Source organism: Nerophis lumbriciformis, linkage group LG04 (genome assembly GCF_033978685.3).
Source record: "Nerophis lumbriciformis linkage group LG04, RoL_Nlum_v2.1, whole genome shotgun sequence".
Lineage (NCBI taxonomy): Eukaryota > Metazoa > Chordata > Actinopteri > Syngnathiformes > Syngnathidae > Nerophis > Nerophis lumbriciformis.
The window spans coordinates 42,043,099-42,062,219 of NC_084551.2; the positions used below are offsets into that span (position 1 = coordinate 42,043,099).

At 39.5% G+C, this 19,121-nt stretch overlaps 1 protein-coding gene across 8 annotated transcripts in view; it reads left to right on the forward strand.

The window, feature by feature from the left end:
* The window catches only part of adam22 (ADAM metallopeptidase domain 22), a 224,930-nt gene that overhangs the window by 6,000 nt on the left and 199,809 nt on the right, over positions 1 to 19,121 (forward strand). For all 8 annotated transcript variants that reach the window (XR_009814889.1, XR_009814888.1, XM_061955760.2 and 5 more), the window contains exon 3: positions 6,352 to 6,428. Coding sequence is in view for 6 of the 8 variants with exons in the window: in XM_061955760.2 (XP_061811744.1) it covers positions 6,352 to 6,428 (77 nt within the window). In the remaining 2 variants the exon portion in view is untranslated. The remainder of the gene's footprint in view (positions 1 to 6,351; positions 6,429 to 19,121) is intronic.

A 19,121-nucleotide genomic window follows, 5' to 3' on the forward strand; every position in this document is an offset into this window, starting at 1 on the left:
TGCAGAATTGCTTTTGTTTTTATACAGTTTGGTCTTCCTTGGAGCCTTTTACATGGATTACTTACAAAAACCGAGGTACCACTTTATAAAATGGCTGATAATGAAAATAAGACAACACGTTTTTTAGGTCATGGCGGTGGTTGATTGATTTGAACATGTTTAAAAGACAAAATATAATTTGTATGCAAGTGGGCGTTCCGAATTTGGACTCTCAATTCATTTCATTTGGAGGATTACAATTTTATTTGAATAGGCTTTGCCCTACAAGAAGTTGAATTGTAATTACAGGAAGTGGAATTAAATGTATTGCAATTCATAGAAGCTCTTTGAGTGCCTAGTACTGTAACAGGAATAATTTGTCACTTTTTAAAAAGACTTGGGCAAAATACTAAAAACACTGAACAAACACTAACATTAAACACAAATTCTATCTGTTTTGAATACTTGGATAAAGTAAAGCATTCTGGAAAATATTACTTGTTTTACCATTTTCCATAATTTGGAAGTAATTAAAACACTTGTTTTTATAGAAGATGCTTTTGTTCATTATTGTGGACGAAAAACATTTGCTGAAATTTAAACATATGGTGGATATCCCTTGTGGATCATTAAAGTTTGTCTAAGTCTAAATCGATCTATTATACTTAAAATGTGTCTAAATTTGAGAAACTAAAAGTATAATGTGTACATGAGGTTCATAGTAATGATATTTCTATGAAATATGTAAAACGGTCTTGAATGGAATATGCTGCATATACCTGTATAGTGCAAAGCATAATACTGGAATACACCAAATTGCAATTACAATTACAATTCCTTTAATTTGAATTTGAATGGCAGTTATATTCCCTGCTTGCAACCATAATTTAAATGAATGGAATTAAATTGAAATTTGGGAGATATTCTTTCATAAATTTAACATTTTGCAGAAACCTGCTGCCTAAACCTACTTTGCTGTTCTGTGGTCTGGAATGGAACTCAATGTGGGTTTGGTGCAGGTCTGGGAACACTGGTGCTGTCTTCATATCTTCCATCAAAGATTCAATATTCTTTATGAACTGTCATCCAGAGGGCTGCCATTATGCATATGTATTTTAGCCACTCCTGTATGCATGGAGCAGACACACGCATACAAACAATAGAGCGTGTGCTCTCTGGGGAACGTGTGAGCCTTGGTTGATCTCCATCCCCTCCTCCTCTTGTTGTCATGAAGCATCCACCCCATTATGAAGGGAATCCGTGGCACTAACATGGAGGAGAGAGGGGGCAGGGAGTTAGGGGCTTCCCTGGTTTGACCTGCACCGAAATGACTCATTGTCCCGAGAGTTTGTAATATATCAATGAAGGAAGCCCCATGCTTGTGCACCATCTGCGTCCAACCGTAGCAAGACATGATAATTGTCCTTCAGACCAATCCAACACACACATGCAACCATAATAATGCACATGTTTCTAAACATATCACACTTCAGCCCAGAATGATTCATTTGCTGGACAAATAATTTTTGGTAATGTGATTATTAGTCGTCAAATAATAGCTGGGAATCTGGCAAAATGCAGAAGTTTATTTTAATATTTAGAACAAATAATTCATAACATTTAAAAGATAAATAAACTATAATAAATGTATTTTAAATATTTTATAAATTATAATTTGTTATCATTTTGAAGAACTACTGCTAACTTCCATTATAATGTGGAATATTGCACTGTAGTCAATATTGAAATATGTTTGAACTGAATCATTCTGGGCATAAATGGTTTTATCAAAATGTAAAAAAACAAAAACAAAAACAAAAAAAAACCTCTAGCAATTATTGATAATCAGTCTTTTGCCAGTTTCTTTTGTCATTTTCTATTAGAAAAAAATAATCAAAATTGCTCAAATTTCCCCCCAATACTCCATCCATCCATTTTCTAAATTACTTATTGAGCCATTTTAGATTTGGTACACAAAGTTGTGAATTCCTCTTGTAGATGAATAAAACATCCATCCATCCATCCATCCATCCATCCATCCATCCATCCATGGGTTATGTGAGAATGATAAGTAAACAGAAGGGAATAATGGAATTGTGTCACTGGTGCATTCAAGAGCTTCTGCAGCCATCCATCAATAGAGATCTTTCTGTCTGATGAATGTACTTGCCATCCTTGAGACCTCCAAATTCGGGAGATTTCACTGAAATATTTCTTATCAAATAAAATAAATACTTGACTTTCAGTGAATTCTAGCTATATATATATATATATATATATATATATATATATATATGTATATATATATATATATATGTATATATATATATATATATATATATATATATATATATATATATATATATATATAATAAAATACATATATATATATATATATATTTATATATGTATGTATGTATTTTATTATATATATATATATATATATATATATATATATATATATATATATATATATATATATATATATATATATATATATATATACATATATATATATATATATATAAATAAAATAAATACTTGAATTTCAGTGTTCATTTATTTACACATATACACACATAACACTCCTCTCTACTCATTGTTGTATTTGAAAGTGCAATGCTTTGCAGCCAGTAGCACAGCCTTTGAAGGAGAATAGGTATGGGCTGTTTAATATTCTGGGTCGCAGTCAATAACCAGGCGAGGTCATGAAGTTACGTCTCTTTACTTCATACTTCAGAACCGACTCCCACACTTGTCCAGGACAAATGTGTGCTTTGTTTTAAAGATGTGATATTTGGATTTACACTATATGAAAAAAATTTGAAAATGAATTTTACCTTAGCAACCTCATTATACTATTGGCTAAGTTTTATATTCATAAATGTACGTTTCTCAATACCTGACCTGTTTTTTGTGCCTTTAAAAAAAGATTTAGAACTTTACATTAAAACACTCTCTACCTCTAACAACCAAAAAGCTGTGAAAACGACAATGCTGTGCTCCAAATTTGGATTATTTATAGAACCTATGTGAGCCTATGGCTTTACATTTTGTTACATATATATATATAAATATGTGTATATATATTTTTTGCATTCTTCTTTAGTTGCTTTATTGAATTTACAAACCCCCTGGTGCTGATTTGTACCGTTTTTGTACTGTTTCTGTACTTGTTTTGATTTTTATTTGGTTGTTTTTTTTATATTGAATGTTATAAATAAAGGTTTTGAAAAAAAAAAAATGAAAAAAAAAAGACTCCCACACTTGCCATCAGGGTGCACAATACAACGTAAACCGTTGGCCAACCAAAAAGTAACCACAGAACACTATACGGTATAGTCTTAATATGTCTAAGTCTAAGTCTAAGTCTAAGGTAGTGTTCTGTGGTTACTTTTTGGTTAGCCAAGCGGACGTGACGAGAGGCTGTCCTCACTCAGGTCCGCACGGACCTGGAGGGGGCGTGCCTTAAGTCCGGCTGGAAATCGGGAGAAATTCGGGAGAATGGTTGTCCCGGGAGATTATCGGTAGGGGCACTGAAATTCGGGAGTCTCCCGGAAAATTCGGGAGGGTTGGCAAGATGTTTTTTTTCATAGCAGCTCAATAGAGCAAGCACATCTATGGAAGACAGCCATTTATTACATAGAAATTGCTATCTCTCCCAGGGATGGAAATCCTACAACAACTTACGATTCGATTTCGATTCTTGATTCCAACCGATTTTAACAGTATATTTTTTGGTATAAAAATTATAATTAAACATTTTAAAAACAGGTTACAACTGCTGATGTATGACACATATGCCCAGCGAGTAAGCGCGGATATGGCTTAAACCAATTATATATTTTTAAATGATTATTGAAAATTATGACTTGATTGAGAATCCGAATGAATAAGAATCACAATTAAGATCAAATAAAGCAATTTTAAGCACCCCAATATCTTTTATAAAAAAGGACATATTAATGTAAAGCCAACAAAACCAGATTTCATAGTTTAGTTGTATTTGGTACAAACATCATATAGCAATTAAGAGATTTCTAACATACCTTGGGTTCTGTGAACATGATGCCTTTTCTCAAATGAGATCTGCCCTTTTTGTATTTTTGCCTGTCATTTACAATTCTTATGTGAAACAAGAACACAAGTCTTTGTCTTTTTTGTGCTTTCGTAAATAAACATTAGCAAAAGTCAGCTAACAATGCAGGTAATGGGGATTCGATCTACTCTGACAGTAAAGTGCTCTAAAAACATCCAAAAACCTACAACAATGTTTTATTTACATGCTGTAAGTACATACAGTAGGTAAATAATGTAATAACAGACACATTCATAATAACGTGTAATATTTATGTATTTTGGTAATTTTAAGCATTACGGCGGCTTATTAATTTCACAGACACATTACAATGTTGCTATTTCCCTCAATAACAACAACACAACTAATCATAGAAGACTTTAATGAGAGCCAACAAACATTACTTTGGGACAAATGATGATCAGAACCTCACATTTTTTAGCATAAATATAAGGAGCATGATCTACAAGTTTTAGTAGCTGAGTGAAAAGCAGATCTAAGAATAATGAAACACTAAGCATCACGTAGCTGAGTGCTAAACAAAAAATATGAACTACAAACATAATAAAACAATCACTTACTGTACAATGTCTGTTTTCATTGGGATGTTGACTGATGAGATGTTTATATTTTGCAGCACAAGACTTGAGTTCCCGGATTAAATGATCAATTCATCATAATCCTCACTCCACAGTTAAAACAAAACAAAACAAACAAACAAACAAAAAGTTTGGTGCAACCGTGTCTTCCGAGCAATCTCTTCAGGTCTAAATTGAATTTCAAAGTTGACTAACTTCTCGGTTTATGGCCACAACGTTCTACTATACAAGATCAGTGTATCTAAAGCTGCATAAACTAGTTACTGCCGTGATCAAGACAGCATGTTACTTAAAGTAGTTTCTAGGTGTTAGCTCCTATCGTAACAATGTCGCCAATCCTTGGTTACAGTTTTTTTCCAATTGCTAATGCTGACACACTAAAATGACATCCTTATCATCAAGTGCGGGTACTAGACTGGCCTGCTTGTAGTCTAGACCTGTCTCCCATTGAAAATGTGTGGAGCATTATGAAGCGTAAAATACGACAACGGAGACTCCGGAATGTCGAACAACTTAAGCTGTACATCAGGCAAGAATTGGAAATAATTCCACCTGAAAAGCTTCAAAAATTGGTCTCCTCAGTTCCCAAACGTTTACTGAGATTTGTTAAAAGAAAAAAAGCCATGTAACACAGTGGTAAAAATGCCCCTGTGCCAACTTTTTTGCAATGCGTTGCTGTCCTTATACTCTAAGTTAATGATTATTTGCCAAAAAAAATTGGGTTTCTCAGTTCGAACATTAAATATCTTGTCTTTGCAGTCCATTCAATTGAATACAAGTTAAATAGGATTTGCAAATTATTTTATTCTGTTTTTAATTACGATATACACAACTTGCCAACTTCACTGGTTTTGTAGTTTTGGTTGCAGTGCTTCATTTTGCATCTATAAGAGATATTTTGCAGTTTGGTTGTGTGGTCTTGTGAATTGTGTTAAGTATTTTTGATAAAACATTGCTAGTTTGTAAAATTGTCTTCGCAATTGAAAAAAACTGTAATATGCAGTTCACGACATGTACTGTACGTCGAGCACAAGTCGTATTTTACAATTTACATTTAGAATGCATAAAAAAAAACATGTTCTTGTCTCACATAGGTATTGTGAATAATAGGCAAAATTCCCCAAAAAAGTGCAGTTACCCTTTAAGGAAATCATGTTCTGATGAGCAGTGTTTTTGCCACTGGTGCATTCCAGGATACATGCAGCAATTTCTTTATATTAATGTGTCTGGTGCATGGGTGTAAATGGAAAAAAAAGTTATTTTAAAAATAAAAAAATATTTTTAAATGGAACATACAGTATCTCATAAAAAGTGACTTCATAATGCAACTCAGAAGAAGACAGTTTTCAAAATTTAGCTGAATTTTTGTACAAAAATCAACTATCAATACTAGTAGATAGCTGACATTTTGAAGTTAAATTTTTTTTTACAAAATTATATCTACTTCCACAACTCCCGAACCATGTGAGTTGGTTGGTTGTCCGTGTGCGTGCTTGTGCGTGTGTGTGTGTGCTTTTGTTTAATATTTCAATATCAAGAAGATTTAATGAACACTGATGTGTTAATGAGCTGTCAGTTTGTGAAGAGCGCCTGAAGCCATCCATCAATGTACATCTGTCTGATGCATGTTTTGATCCATGAATGAGGCACTAATAGCTAAAGCTTTGTCATCCTTTCTGCTTTGTCCTCTTTCAGATGAACCACGTGGCCCAGGCCAGCTTTCAAGTGGAGGCTTTTGGCAGGAAGTTCACCTTGGATGTGGAGCTAAACCAGTAAGTCTCCTCTTGCTAGTACGTTTGCTATGGTAGGATCATTTAGATGCTCCGTCATAGTATAAGATGATTTACAGTAAAAACTGGAGTGCTGCCTTGTTAGACACTAATATTGATCACCGCTGATGGAAAGTCAGCTACTCACTTTCATCTTTACTCTTCATTCCTCCCTCTCTCATGTTTCCCTGCCTCTATCGTATGCTTTTATCACATGTATTATACTGTACACCCATATTTCCTTTCACATCCACTGTCTTCAATGCGGCTTGTTTGGCAGTGTGCGGGATTACAAATGTGGACAATACATGTTTCAGTGTGAGTTATATTTGTTTGGTTTGGCGCTCTATGTGTTCTTGCAGCCGTGCACACACTATTTGTTTCCAATTCGTGCAGATTGTTGACATGTTGGACCACAATCCTCTTTCCTCACAATATCAAGCACACTAGTAAAATCACATTTCCGATCCAATAAACAAGTCAGTCTTGGCACCAGTTAGACATGTGTGGCTTTGAATACCAATAGAAACGACAAAGCGTTCCTCCTCCCCTTTTTTTTGGCTGCTGAACAACTTTTAACAAAGCGCTAAAATCTTGAGTATATTAGGTCATCATAAAATCTTCATTGCTGGACTACTTATGTATGATTATAACGTAACATGGCTTGTGCTACCAAAATTGATAATACAGCTGCATTTTGGTCATCTTCATTAGTCCTACAGCAACACGAATGCATGAATAAAAGAGCCTTTTTTGGCTGGTGGTAGAGTAGCAAAATATTGTACGCAAGTAAGAGGACAGTTTATTTAGAGGAGGCTGATACACGGTTTGGGGCCTTTGTCTGGCTCTTACGCTTCAATCTACAGTGTTTGCTATTCATTGGACAAGCGTGAACGAAAGAGGTACACATGAGATTGGGGGTCGCCACTTTTTTGTGTTAATCATCATTCACACACACACACACACACACACACACACACACACACACACACACACACGCACACACACACACACACACACACACACACACACACACACACACACACACACACACACACACACACACACACACATTTAGCCCTGCCCCTTGACCACCTGCTCTTAGTGAATAATTAAAGGGGAGTGAGCGTGTCAGTGTGTTTTTTGAGTCCTTTTAAAGGGAAACACGAAAACACTGCAATATGGCCACACACTTCTGCTTATGTTACTAGAGCAGTTTTCTTACAAACCATATTAGGTCATCTTTAGGGGTGGGAATAAAATACCTCAAGCTTGTAGCAAACTCACAACCCTTACAACAGACCATTCGAATTGTTTTTTATTTGATTTATTTTTACATCTTTTTATGTCATGTGTATGGATTTTACACAATGTATTGTTGCATTAACTAAAAAACATGTTTAACCATTTTGATTATTTACTTTTTAATTTCCTGAAGAGCATGGCTGACAGGACGCAAATAATGACGAACAAGGAGATAAAAAAGGAAGATTTAAAAAAAAAAAATCCAAATGAATATGGCGTAGTGGGTAGAGTGGCCGTGCCAGAAACCTGAGGGTTGCAGGCTCGCTCCCCGCCTCTTGACATCCAAATTGCTGCCGTTGTGTCCTTGGGCAGGACACTTCACCCTTGCCCCCGGTGCCGCTCACACTGGTGAATGAATGATAGGTGGTGGTCGGAGGGGCCGTAGGCGCAAACTGGCAGCCTCGCTTTCATCAGTCTACCCTAAGGCAGCTGTGGCTACAAATGTAGCTTACCACCACCTGGTGTGAATGAATGATGGGTTCCCACTTCTCTGTGAGCGCTTTGATTATCTAATAATAGAAAAGCGCGATATAAAATTTAATCCATTATTATTATTATTTACAATGAAAATACAGGGGGTCCCTCCTGCTATGTCTTCTGATTCTCTGGGAAACCATGTGCGTATGAGCCATGTTAAGAAGCAGCCTTGCAATGCTCACTGCCACCTACTGTAAAGAGTTGGAACTAGGAGTGTCCTTATTCGATATTGATATCGGATATGCAAGAAAACAAGTATCGGATTATCGGAAAATCTCTGATGTTAGTTCTCCGATACGGCCAGCTAAATGTCCTCCAATAGCAGAAAAGTTTGGTCTTAAATTTTAGTGAAGTCATCTAGAAAAGCAGTTGCTATTCAACTGGTGGCCAGGGGCCAAATCCGGGCATGGTATAACACCATACCAGCCCTTGATTTCAGTCCAAAACTTTATTGACAAACATTTTTGCGGAAAATTCCTAAAAACACTAGATTGCTCTTGTTTTATAGAGAAACTTGGACCACTGTAAACACATTGGCAGATCCTTGCATTGACATTTTAATATTGTTAGCAAACATTAAACACCAGGGTCCAAATTTGTAATTTACATTATAGAGGTGTTCTTTAAGGCAGATCTTTAAGTACTCTTCTTCCTTTTGTTTTTTATTAATTAATTTTTTTCATGTAACGTTTTGCCGTAGCTGCAGTCAGTAGTCATTTGTTCATCTTATTTGGTTACACCAGTGGGGATCCTCAAGGGTCCATTTTAAGCCCTCTCTTTTTTATCATTTGGGCTATTCAAATTGTGGCCCGCGGGTTCAGTTAAAAAAAACTTGTGAGAGACTCACATTTTTGCAGCAGAATCTTTAAAACACTAGAGTACTGTCATAGAGATGAACTTTGACTAGCTTTTTTGGAGAGGGTCCTTAAAAACAGCAAAGCGCTCCTGTAACTCTGACAAAATAAATAGACCAAAATTAAATGTCTACTGTAGAAATTGTTTGTTTTCAGGAATAATAGTGAAGGGAGAAGGCCATCCATCCATCCATCCATCCATCCATCTTCTTCCGCTTATCCGAGGTCGGGTCGCGGGGGCAGCAGCCTAAGCAGGGAAGCCCAGACTTCCCTCTCCCCAGCCACTTCGTCCAGCTCTTCCTGTGGGACCCCGAGGCGTTCCCAGGCCAGCCGAGAGACATAGTCTTCCCAACGTGTCCTGGGTCTTCCCCGCGGCCTCATACCGGTCGGACGTGCCCTAAACACCTTCCTAGGGAGGCGTTCGGGTGGCATCCTAACCAGATGCCCGAACCACCTCATCTGGCTCCTCTCGATGTGGAGGAGCAGCGGCTTTACTTTGAGCTCCTCCCGGATGGCAGAGCTTCTCACCCTATCTCTAAGGGAGAGCCCCGCCACCCGGCGGAGGAAACTCATTTCGGTCGCTTGTACCCGTGATCTTGTCCTTTCGGTCATAACCCAAAGCTCATGACCATTGGTGAGGATGGGAACGTAGATCGACCGGTAAATTGAGAGCTTTGCCTTCCGGCTCAGCTCCTTCTTCACCACAACGGATCGATACAGCGTCCGCATTACTGAAGACGCCGCACCGATCCGCCTGTCGATCTCACGATCCACTCTTCCCTCACTCGTGAACAAGACTCCGAGGTACTTGAACTCCTCCACTTGGGGCAAGATCTCCTCCCCTACCCGGAGATGGCACTCCACCCTTTTCCGGGCGAGAACCATGGACTCGGACTTGGAGGTGCTGATTCTCATCCCAGTCGCTTCACACTCAGCTGCGAACCGATCCAGTGAGAGCTGAAGATCCTGGCCAGATGAAGCCATCAGGACCACATCATCTGCAAAAAGCAGAGACCTAATCCTGCAGCCACCAAACCAGATCCCCCAACGCCTTGACTGCGCCTAGAAATTCTGTCCATAAAAGTTATGAACAGAATCGATGACAAAGGGCAGCCTTGGCGGAGTCCAACCCTCACTGGAAACGTGTCCGACTTACTACCGGCAATGCGGACCAGGCTCTGGCACTGATCATACAGGGAGCGGACTGCCACAATCAGACAGTCCGATACCCCGTACTCTCTGAGCACTCCCCACAAGACTTCCCGAGGGACACGGTCGAATGCCTTCTCCAAGTCCACAAAACACATGTAGACTGGTTGGGCAAACTCCCATGCACCCTCAAGGACCCTGCGGAGAGTATAGATAGAGCTGGTCCACAGTTCCACGACCAGGACGAAAACCACACTGTTCCTCCTGAATCCGAGGTTCGACTATCCGGCGTAGCCTCCTCTCCAGTACACCTGAATAGACCTTACCGGGAAGGCTGAGGAGTGTGATCCCACGATAGTTAGAACACACCCTCCGGTTCCCCTTCTTAAAGAGAGGAACCACCACCCCGGTCTGCCAATCCAGTGGCACCGCCCCCGATGTCCACGCGATGCTGCAGAGTCTTGTCAACCAAGACAGCCCCACAGCATCCAGAGCCTTAAGGAACTCCGGGCGGATCTCATCTACCCCCGGGGCCTTGCCACCGAGGAGCTTTTTAACTACCTCAGCAACCTCAGCCCCAGAAATAGGAGAACCCACCACAGACTCCCCAGGCACTGCTTCCTCATAGGAAGACGTGTTGGTGGGATTGAGGAGGTCTTCGAAGTATTCCCTCCACCGATCCATAACATCCGCAGTCGAGGTCAGCAGAACACCACCCTCGCCATACACGGTGTTGATAGTGCACTGCTTCCCCTTCCTGAGGCGGCGGATGGTGGTCCAGAATTGCTTCCAAGCCGTCCGGAAGTCGTTTTCCATGGCCTCACCGAACTCCTCCCATGTCCGAGTTTTTGCCTCTGCGACCGCTGAAGCCGCACACCGCTTGGCCTGTCGGTACTTGTCCACTGCCTCAGGAGTCCTATGAGCCAAAAGAACCCAATAGGACTCCTTCTTCAGCTTGACGGCATCCCTCACCGCCGGTGTCCACCAACGGGTTCTAGGATTACCGCCACGACAAGCACCAACTACCTTGCGGCCACAGCTCCAATCAGCCGCCTCGACAATAGAGGCGCGGAACATGGTCCATTCGGACTCAATGTCCAGCACCTCCCTCGTGACATGTTCAAAATTCTTCCGGAGGTGGGAATTGAAACTCTCTCTGACAGGAGACTCTGCCAGACGTTCCCAGCAAACCCTCACAATGCGTTTGGGCCTGCCAGGTCTGTCCGGCATCCTCCCCCACCATCGCAGCCAACTCACCACCAGGTGGTGATCGGTAGAAAGCTCCGCCCCTCTCTTCACCCGAGTGTCCAAAACATGAGGCCGCAAATCCGATGACACAACTACAAAGTCGATCATGGAACTGCGGCCTAGGGTGTCCTGGTGCCAAGTGCACATATGGACACCCTTATGTTTGAACATGGTGTTCGTTATGGACAATCTGTGACGGGCACAAAAGTCCAATAACATAACACCACTCGGGTTCAGATCCGGGCAGCCATTCTTCCCAATCACGCCTCTCCAGGTTTCACTGTCGCTGCCAACATGAGCATTGAAGTCCCCCAGTAGAACGAGGGAATCACCCGGGGGAGCACTCTCAAGTACTCCCTCGAGTGAATCCAAAAAGGGTGGGTACTCTGAGCTGCGGTTTGGTGCGTAAGCGCAAACCACAGTCAGGACCCGTTCCCCCACCCGAAGGCGGAGGGAAGCTACCCTCTCGTCCACCGGGTTGAACTCCAACGTACAGGCTCTGAGCCGGGGGGCGACAAGAATTTCCACCCCAGCCCGTCGCCTCTCACTGCCGGCAACGCCAGAGTGGAAGAGAGTCCAGCCCCTCTCGAGAGAACTGGTTCCAGAGCCCTTGCTGTGCGTCGAAGTGAGTCCGACTATATCTAGCCGGAACTTCTCCACCTCGCGCACTAGCTCAGGCTCCTTCCCCGCCAGCGAGGTGACGTTCCACGTCCCAAGAGCTAGCTTCTGTAGCCGAGGATCGGACCGCCAAGTGCCCTGCCCTCGGCTGCCGCCCAGCTCACATCGCACCCGACCTCTATGACCCCTGCTATGGGTGGTGAGCCCATTGGAGGGGGGACCCACGTTGCCTCTTCGGGCTGTGCCCGGCCGGGCCCCATGGGGACAGGCCCGGCCACCAGGCGCTCGCCATCGTGCCCCACCTCCGGGCCTGGCTCCAGAGGGGGGCCCCGGTGACCCGCGTCCGGGCAAGGGAAATCTGGGTTCCTTGCTTGTTTTCTTCATAGAGGTCTTCAAGCTGCTCTTTGTCTGATCCCTCACCTAGGACCAGTTTGTCTTGGGAGACCCTACCAGGGGGCATAAAGCCCCCGGACAACATAGCTCCTAGGATCATTGGGACACGCAAACTCATCTACCACGTTAAGGTGGCAGCTCAGAGAGGAGAAGGGAGAAGGCCTTTCTGGAAATGTGACCCCCAAATTTTTTTGTTGAATACCCCCTTAGTAGGCTATAGGAGGAGCTAACAGCGACACAACAACTAATCACACAATAACACACAAGCCAGTCATACATATTAAATCATTTTAATTGAACAATATAATGCAGTTTAAAATACAACATTTGTAAATGAATTACAGTTGCATGCTGGTATTTTTTACAGATACAAAGTTTCCAAAGCAGAAGCATATTAGAAAGTATCTAGTAACAAATGTGTCCGCATCATAAGCTTAACTTTATTAATTATTGTGTCCACTAGGTACCACCAAAATAAAAACAATCACCATGACATGTCAATTTAAAATAGCATAAATTAATTCCAGACGGTTAATAATAGATTATTGTTTTTCCATACCGACCATAGTTCTGAGTAATTTCACTTGATCAAGGCAAATTCCACACTACAAAATAATACAAAATAAAGCAAAATACAAAATAATAATGAAAGTACTTACTGTAAGTACTGTGCTGATATTGTATCGAATCAATATCTATATCGGCCAATACTCAAGGCTCCATTATCAGTATTGTATTGGAAGTAAAAAGTTGTATCAGACACAATAAGCTATATTTACAGTCTTATAATATTGGATTTCAAGATTCAAGATTCAAGATTGTTTATTGTCATCAGCACAGTTAAACAGACAGTTTGCCGTACAATGAAAATCTTACTTTGCTAGTCCACCCTTCAACAAGTCACACGGTACTTAGCTAAAAATAAAAAATATAAATAAAAATGTATATACAAGGCACAGTAAGTAACATAACATTATTGCACATTCTGATTGACAGTCAACAGTATAAATATGGAGGTGACATTTGGTCACAGCAGCAGTTAAAGTGTCTTTAGTGATCAAAGGTGAAAAGTGTCTACAGTGAGGGTTCACAGTTCGGGGGTGGTCATGGTAGCTGTATTTTGTTCAAAAAGACAAAAGTAAAACGGGGGGTAGCGCCAAATCTATTTGTGGTGGTCCGAATCTATTTGCACTTGATTTTTTATTTAGTTTGTATAAAATATAAAGGTAAATCCAGCAATAACTACCAAAAATATTCAAAAGCAAGTGAATGGAAGTGTAAAGTTATATTGTGTCAACTCTTCTCCAAATCTTTTATCAAATGTGTATTACTTACCTCGAAGAAATGTCTAATCGTGAATATATTAATACTTTAAATATGTATATTTAAACATTCATATACTGTACTATGAATATACAGGATTTTTTTTTTTTTTTTTAACCTTTATTTAACCAGGAAAAAAATCCTATTGAGATTAAAAACTTCTTTTACAAGGGAGTCCTGGCCAAGAGGCAGCACATTTACACATACAATTACATTCACATTACACATTAAAATGACAGGATGGGCATTAAGTAAAACAGTTAAAGATAACTGAGGCTCATTCAAATGCTCTCAGTTTAGATTTAAAAGCCTTTAAGCATAAAAATTCAGTGAGCTTCCAGTCTCTTTGTAACATGTTCCAAGCACATAGACAAAAGTTTCTGCGAGCAAAAGGGACAGAGAGCAACAGCTGATCGATGAATCTCAGTGCATAAGAGTTACTTTCCCTGTGAAATAAATGTACAAATGTAATGGGGCAATAGTCCCAGAAGAGCCTTGTAAACAAAAGTGTATCAATGACACTGTCTCCTAGTGGACAGAGAAGGCCATTCCACCCAAGAGTACAAGTCACAGTTGTGTGTCATGGCTCTACAGTTTGTGATGAACCTCAAAGAAGAATGGTAAACAGAGTCGACCATCTGAAGACAGGAATGAGTAGCATGCATATAAAAAAGATCACCATAATCTAGCACAGATAAAAATGTGGCAGAGACAAGTCACATTTTCACACCAAAATTAAAACATCTGTTATTACGGAAGAAAACCCCCAATTTAAGTTTTAGTTTCTTCAACAGTTTATCAATAAAAGACTTAAAAGCATGTACCCCAAAGTAAAAAATCGTACGATTCCTTTAGAAATAAATTGATTGTCAGATATATCTTGAACCTTCACGCAGCCTAATAGTGATTTGGAGGTTTAAAAACGAACGGAAATTATATCCATCCATCCATCCATTTTCTACCGCTTATTCCCTTCGGGGTTGCGGGGGGCGCTGGAGCCTATCTCAGCTACAATCGGGCGGAAGGCGGTGTACACCCTGGACAAGTCGCCACCTCATCACAGGGCCAACACAGATAGACAGACAACATTCACACTCACATTCACACACTAGGGCCAATCAACCTATCCCCAGTTGCATGTCTTTGGAGGTGGGAGGAAGCCGGAGTACCCGGAGGGAACCCACGCTGTCACGGGGAGTACATGCAAACTCCACACAGAAAGATCCCGAGGCCGGGATTGAACTCACGACTACTCAGGACCTTCGTATTGTGAGGCAGACGCACTAACCCTTCTTCCACCGTGCTGCCCACGGAAATTATATATGCAACTAAAATTAAAGTTAATTAATATTCATTTGATTGTAATGTGGGACAACCCATAAGAAAGAGGAAATATATATATATATATATATATATATATAAGGGCTGTGAATCTTTGGGTGTCCCACAATTCGATTCAATATCGATTCTTGGCGTGACCATTCGATTCAAAATCGATTTTTTTTTCAATTCAACACGATTCTCGATTCAAAAACGATTTTTTTTCCCGATTCAAAATGATTCTCTATTCATTCAATACATAGGATTTCAGCAGGATCTACCCCAGTCTGCTGACATGCAAGCAGAGTAGTAGATTTTTGTAAAAAGCTTTTATAATTGTAAAGGACAATGTTTTATCAACTGATTGCAATAATGTACATTTGTTTTAACTATTAAATGAACCAAAAATATGACTTATTTTATCTTTGTGAAAATATTGGACACAGTGTGTTGTCAAGCTTATGAGATGCAATGCAAGTGTAAGCCACTGTGACACTATTGTTATTTTATTATTTATTTTTACAAATGTCTAATGATAATGTCAATGAGGGATTTTTAATCACTGCTATGTTGAAATTGTAACTAATATTGATACTGTTGTTGATAATATTCATTTTTGTTTCACTACCCATTGGTTTGTTCTGTGTCGTGTTTGTGTCTCCTCTCAATTGCTCTGTTTATTGTAGTTCTGAGTGTTGCTGGGTCGGGTTTGGTTTTTGAATTGGATTGCATTGTTATGGCATTGCTGTGTATTGTTTTGTTGGATTGATTAATTAAAAAAAAAAAAAAAAAAAAAAATATATATTTTTTTAAATAATAATAGAAAAATAAATAAAAATAGATTTTTTAAAAATAAGAATCGATTCTGAATCGCACAACGTGAGAATGGCGATTCGAATTCGAATCGATTTTTTCCCACACCCCTAATATATATATATATATATATATATATATATATATATATATATATATATATATATATATATATATATATATATATATATATATATATATATATATATATACAAACCTTGTTTCCATATGAGTTGGGAAATTGTGCTAGATATAAATATAAACGGAATACTATGATTTGCAAATCATTTTCAATCCATATTCAGTTGAATATGCTACAAGGACAACATATTTGATGTTCAAACTGATAAACTTTTTTTTTTTTGCAAGTAATCATTAACTTTAGAATTTGATGCCAGCAACACGTGACAAAGAAGTTGGGAAACGTTGCAATAAATACTGATAAAGTTGAGGAATGCTCATCAAACACTTATTTGGAACATCCCACAGGTGAACATGCAAATCGGGAACAGGTGGGTGCCATGATTGGGTATAAAAGTAGATTCCATGAAATGCTCAGTCATTCACAAACAAGGATGGGGCGAGGGTCACCACTTTGTCAACAAATGCGTGAGCAAATTGTTGAACAGTTTAAGAAAAACCTTTCTCAACCAGCTATTGCAAGGAATTTAGGGATTTCACCATCTACGGTCCGTAATATCATCAAAGGGTTCAGAGAATCTGGAGAATTCACTGCACGTAACAGCTAAGCCTGTGACCTTCGATCCCTCAGGCTGTACTGCATCAACAAGCGACATCAGTGTGTAAAGGATATCACCACATGGGCTCAGGAACACTTCAGAAACCCACTGTCAGTACCTACAGTTGGTCACTACATCTGTAAGTGCAAGTTAAAACTCTTCTATGCAAGGCAAAAACCGTTTATCAACAACACCCAGAAATGCCGTCGGCTTCGCTGGGCCTGAGCTCATCTAAGATGGACTGATACAAAGCGGAAAAGTGTTCTGTGGTCTGACGAGTCCACATTTCAAATTGTTTTTGGAAACTGTGGACGTCGTGTCCTCCGGACCAAAGAGGAAAAGAAACATCTGGATTGTTATAGGCGCAAAGTTGAAAAGCCAGCATCTGTGATGGTATGGGGGTGTATTAGTGCCCATGACATGGTTAACTTACACATCTGTGAAGGCGCCATTAATGCTGAAAGGTACATACAGGTTTCGGAGCAACATATGTTGCCATCCAAGCAACGTTACCATGGACGCCCCTGCTTATTTCAGCAAGACAATGCCAAGGCTTCATAGTAAAAGAGTGTGGGTACTAGACTGGCCTGCCTGTAGTCCAGACCTGTCTCCCATTGAAAATGTGTGGCACATTATGAAGCCTAAAATACCACAACGGAGACCCCCGGACTGTTGAACAACTTAAGCTATACATCAAGCAAGAATTGGAAAGAATTCCACCTGAGAAGCTTAAAAAATGTGTCTCCTCAGTTCCCAAACGTTTACTGAATGTTGTTAAAAGGAAAGGCCATGTAACACAGTGGTGAACATGCCCTTTCCCAACTACTTTGGCACGTGTTGCAGCCATGAAATTCTAAGTTAATTATTATTTGCAAAAAAAAGAAAAAGTTTATGAGTTTGGACATCAAATCTTGTATTTGTAGCATATGCAATTGAATATGGGTTGAAAAGGATTTGCAAATCATTGTATTACGTTTATATTTACATCCAACACAATTTCCCAACTCATATGGAAACAGGGTTTGTATATATATATATATATATATATATATATATATATATATATATATATATATATATATATATATATATATATATATATATATATATATATATATATACCTGGTTCAATCCCCACCTAGTACCAACCTTGTCATGTCCGTTGTGTCCTGAGCAAGACACTTCACCCTTGCTCCTGATGGGTGCTGGTTAGCGCCTTGCATGACAGCTCCTCCATCAGTGTGTGAATGTGTGTGTGAATGGGTAAATGTGGAAGTAGTGTCAAAGCGCTTTGAGTACCTTGAAGGTAGAAAAGCGCTATACAAGTACAACCCATTTATCATTTATTTATTTATATATGTATATATATATATATATATATATATATATATATATATATATATATATATATATATATATATATATATATATAAATATATATATATATATATATATATATATATATATATATTTATATATATATTTATATATATATATACACGCTCCCAATCCTTGAGCACTTTTCTCTCAAATTCGTCCTCCGTGTATTCCAATGCGAAATCATTTGTTGGCTCGAGAATTTTGTCACGTTTGCGGGGCTGCATGTTAGCGGTAGTTATCGTGATTTCGAGATGCATATGGAATGCACAAATGCAGCTTGCTGGTAAAATAATTCTTAATAACATCGGTAGTCAAACTCTACATAAACCCTTTTGTGCAGGGGTGTGCATGAAAAAACAGAACAAGTGCGGTGAGGAGCGCACAAAAAGACTATACAGGAACTCAAAACAAGAACTACACTTACGGTGAGGCGTGAAAAGAAAGAACAGCGTGCCACGGCAGTCAATTCTCGAGCGCTGAAATGCTAAATGTTGATTTCTAACTAAACTCAGGTGGACTTAACAGCGCTCTGAGGAAGGAGTCAAGTCGCTTCAGGAAGGACTAACTAAAACAAGAAAATAAACCATAATAAGAGCGCTGGACCGGAACTAAATCATCAAACACAGGAAAATGCCAACAAACTCAAAAAAAGGCACAACCTGGTTTGACACGCCGTGACACCAATGTTTCTAAAAACTATGTATTTTAAATAGAGAATCGTTTTGAAATGAGGATTGAATCGAATCGAATTGTGTGGTGTCCCTGCCTTCCGCCTTAGTGCAGCTGGTAATTTAACTCCATACTCCAGCCCCCTCAGGACCCTGAGAGTGATGAGCGGTAGACAATGGATGGATGGATGGACATATACACATATGTACATAGCTAAGCCACTAATGGTAATGTTTGCGGGGGCTCAAGTTCTAATGGATGTGCATTGAGGACTGTTTCTGAAGACAGGACTAAATTGCATATACTGTAAAGTATGTGTCATGTTTGACAAATACAAAGTGAGAGCAAGTGAACCGGTCCTGATTGGAGTTACATCAAATTTACAGTGTTGTCAGATGACAAAAACA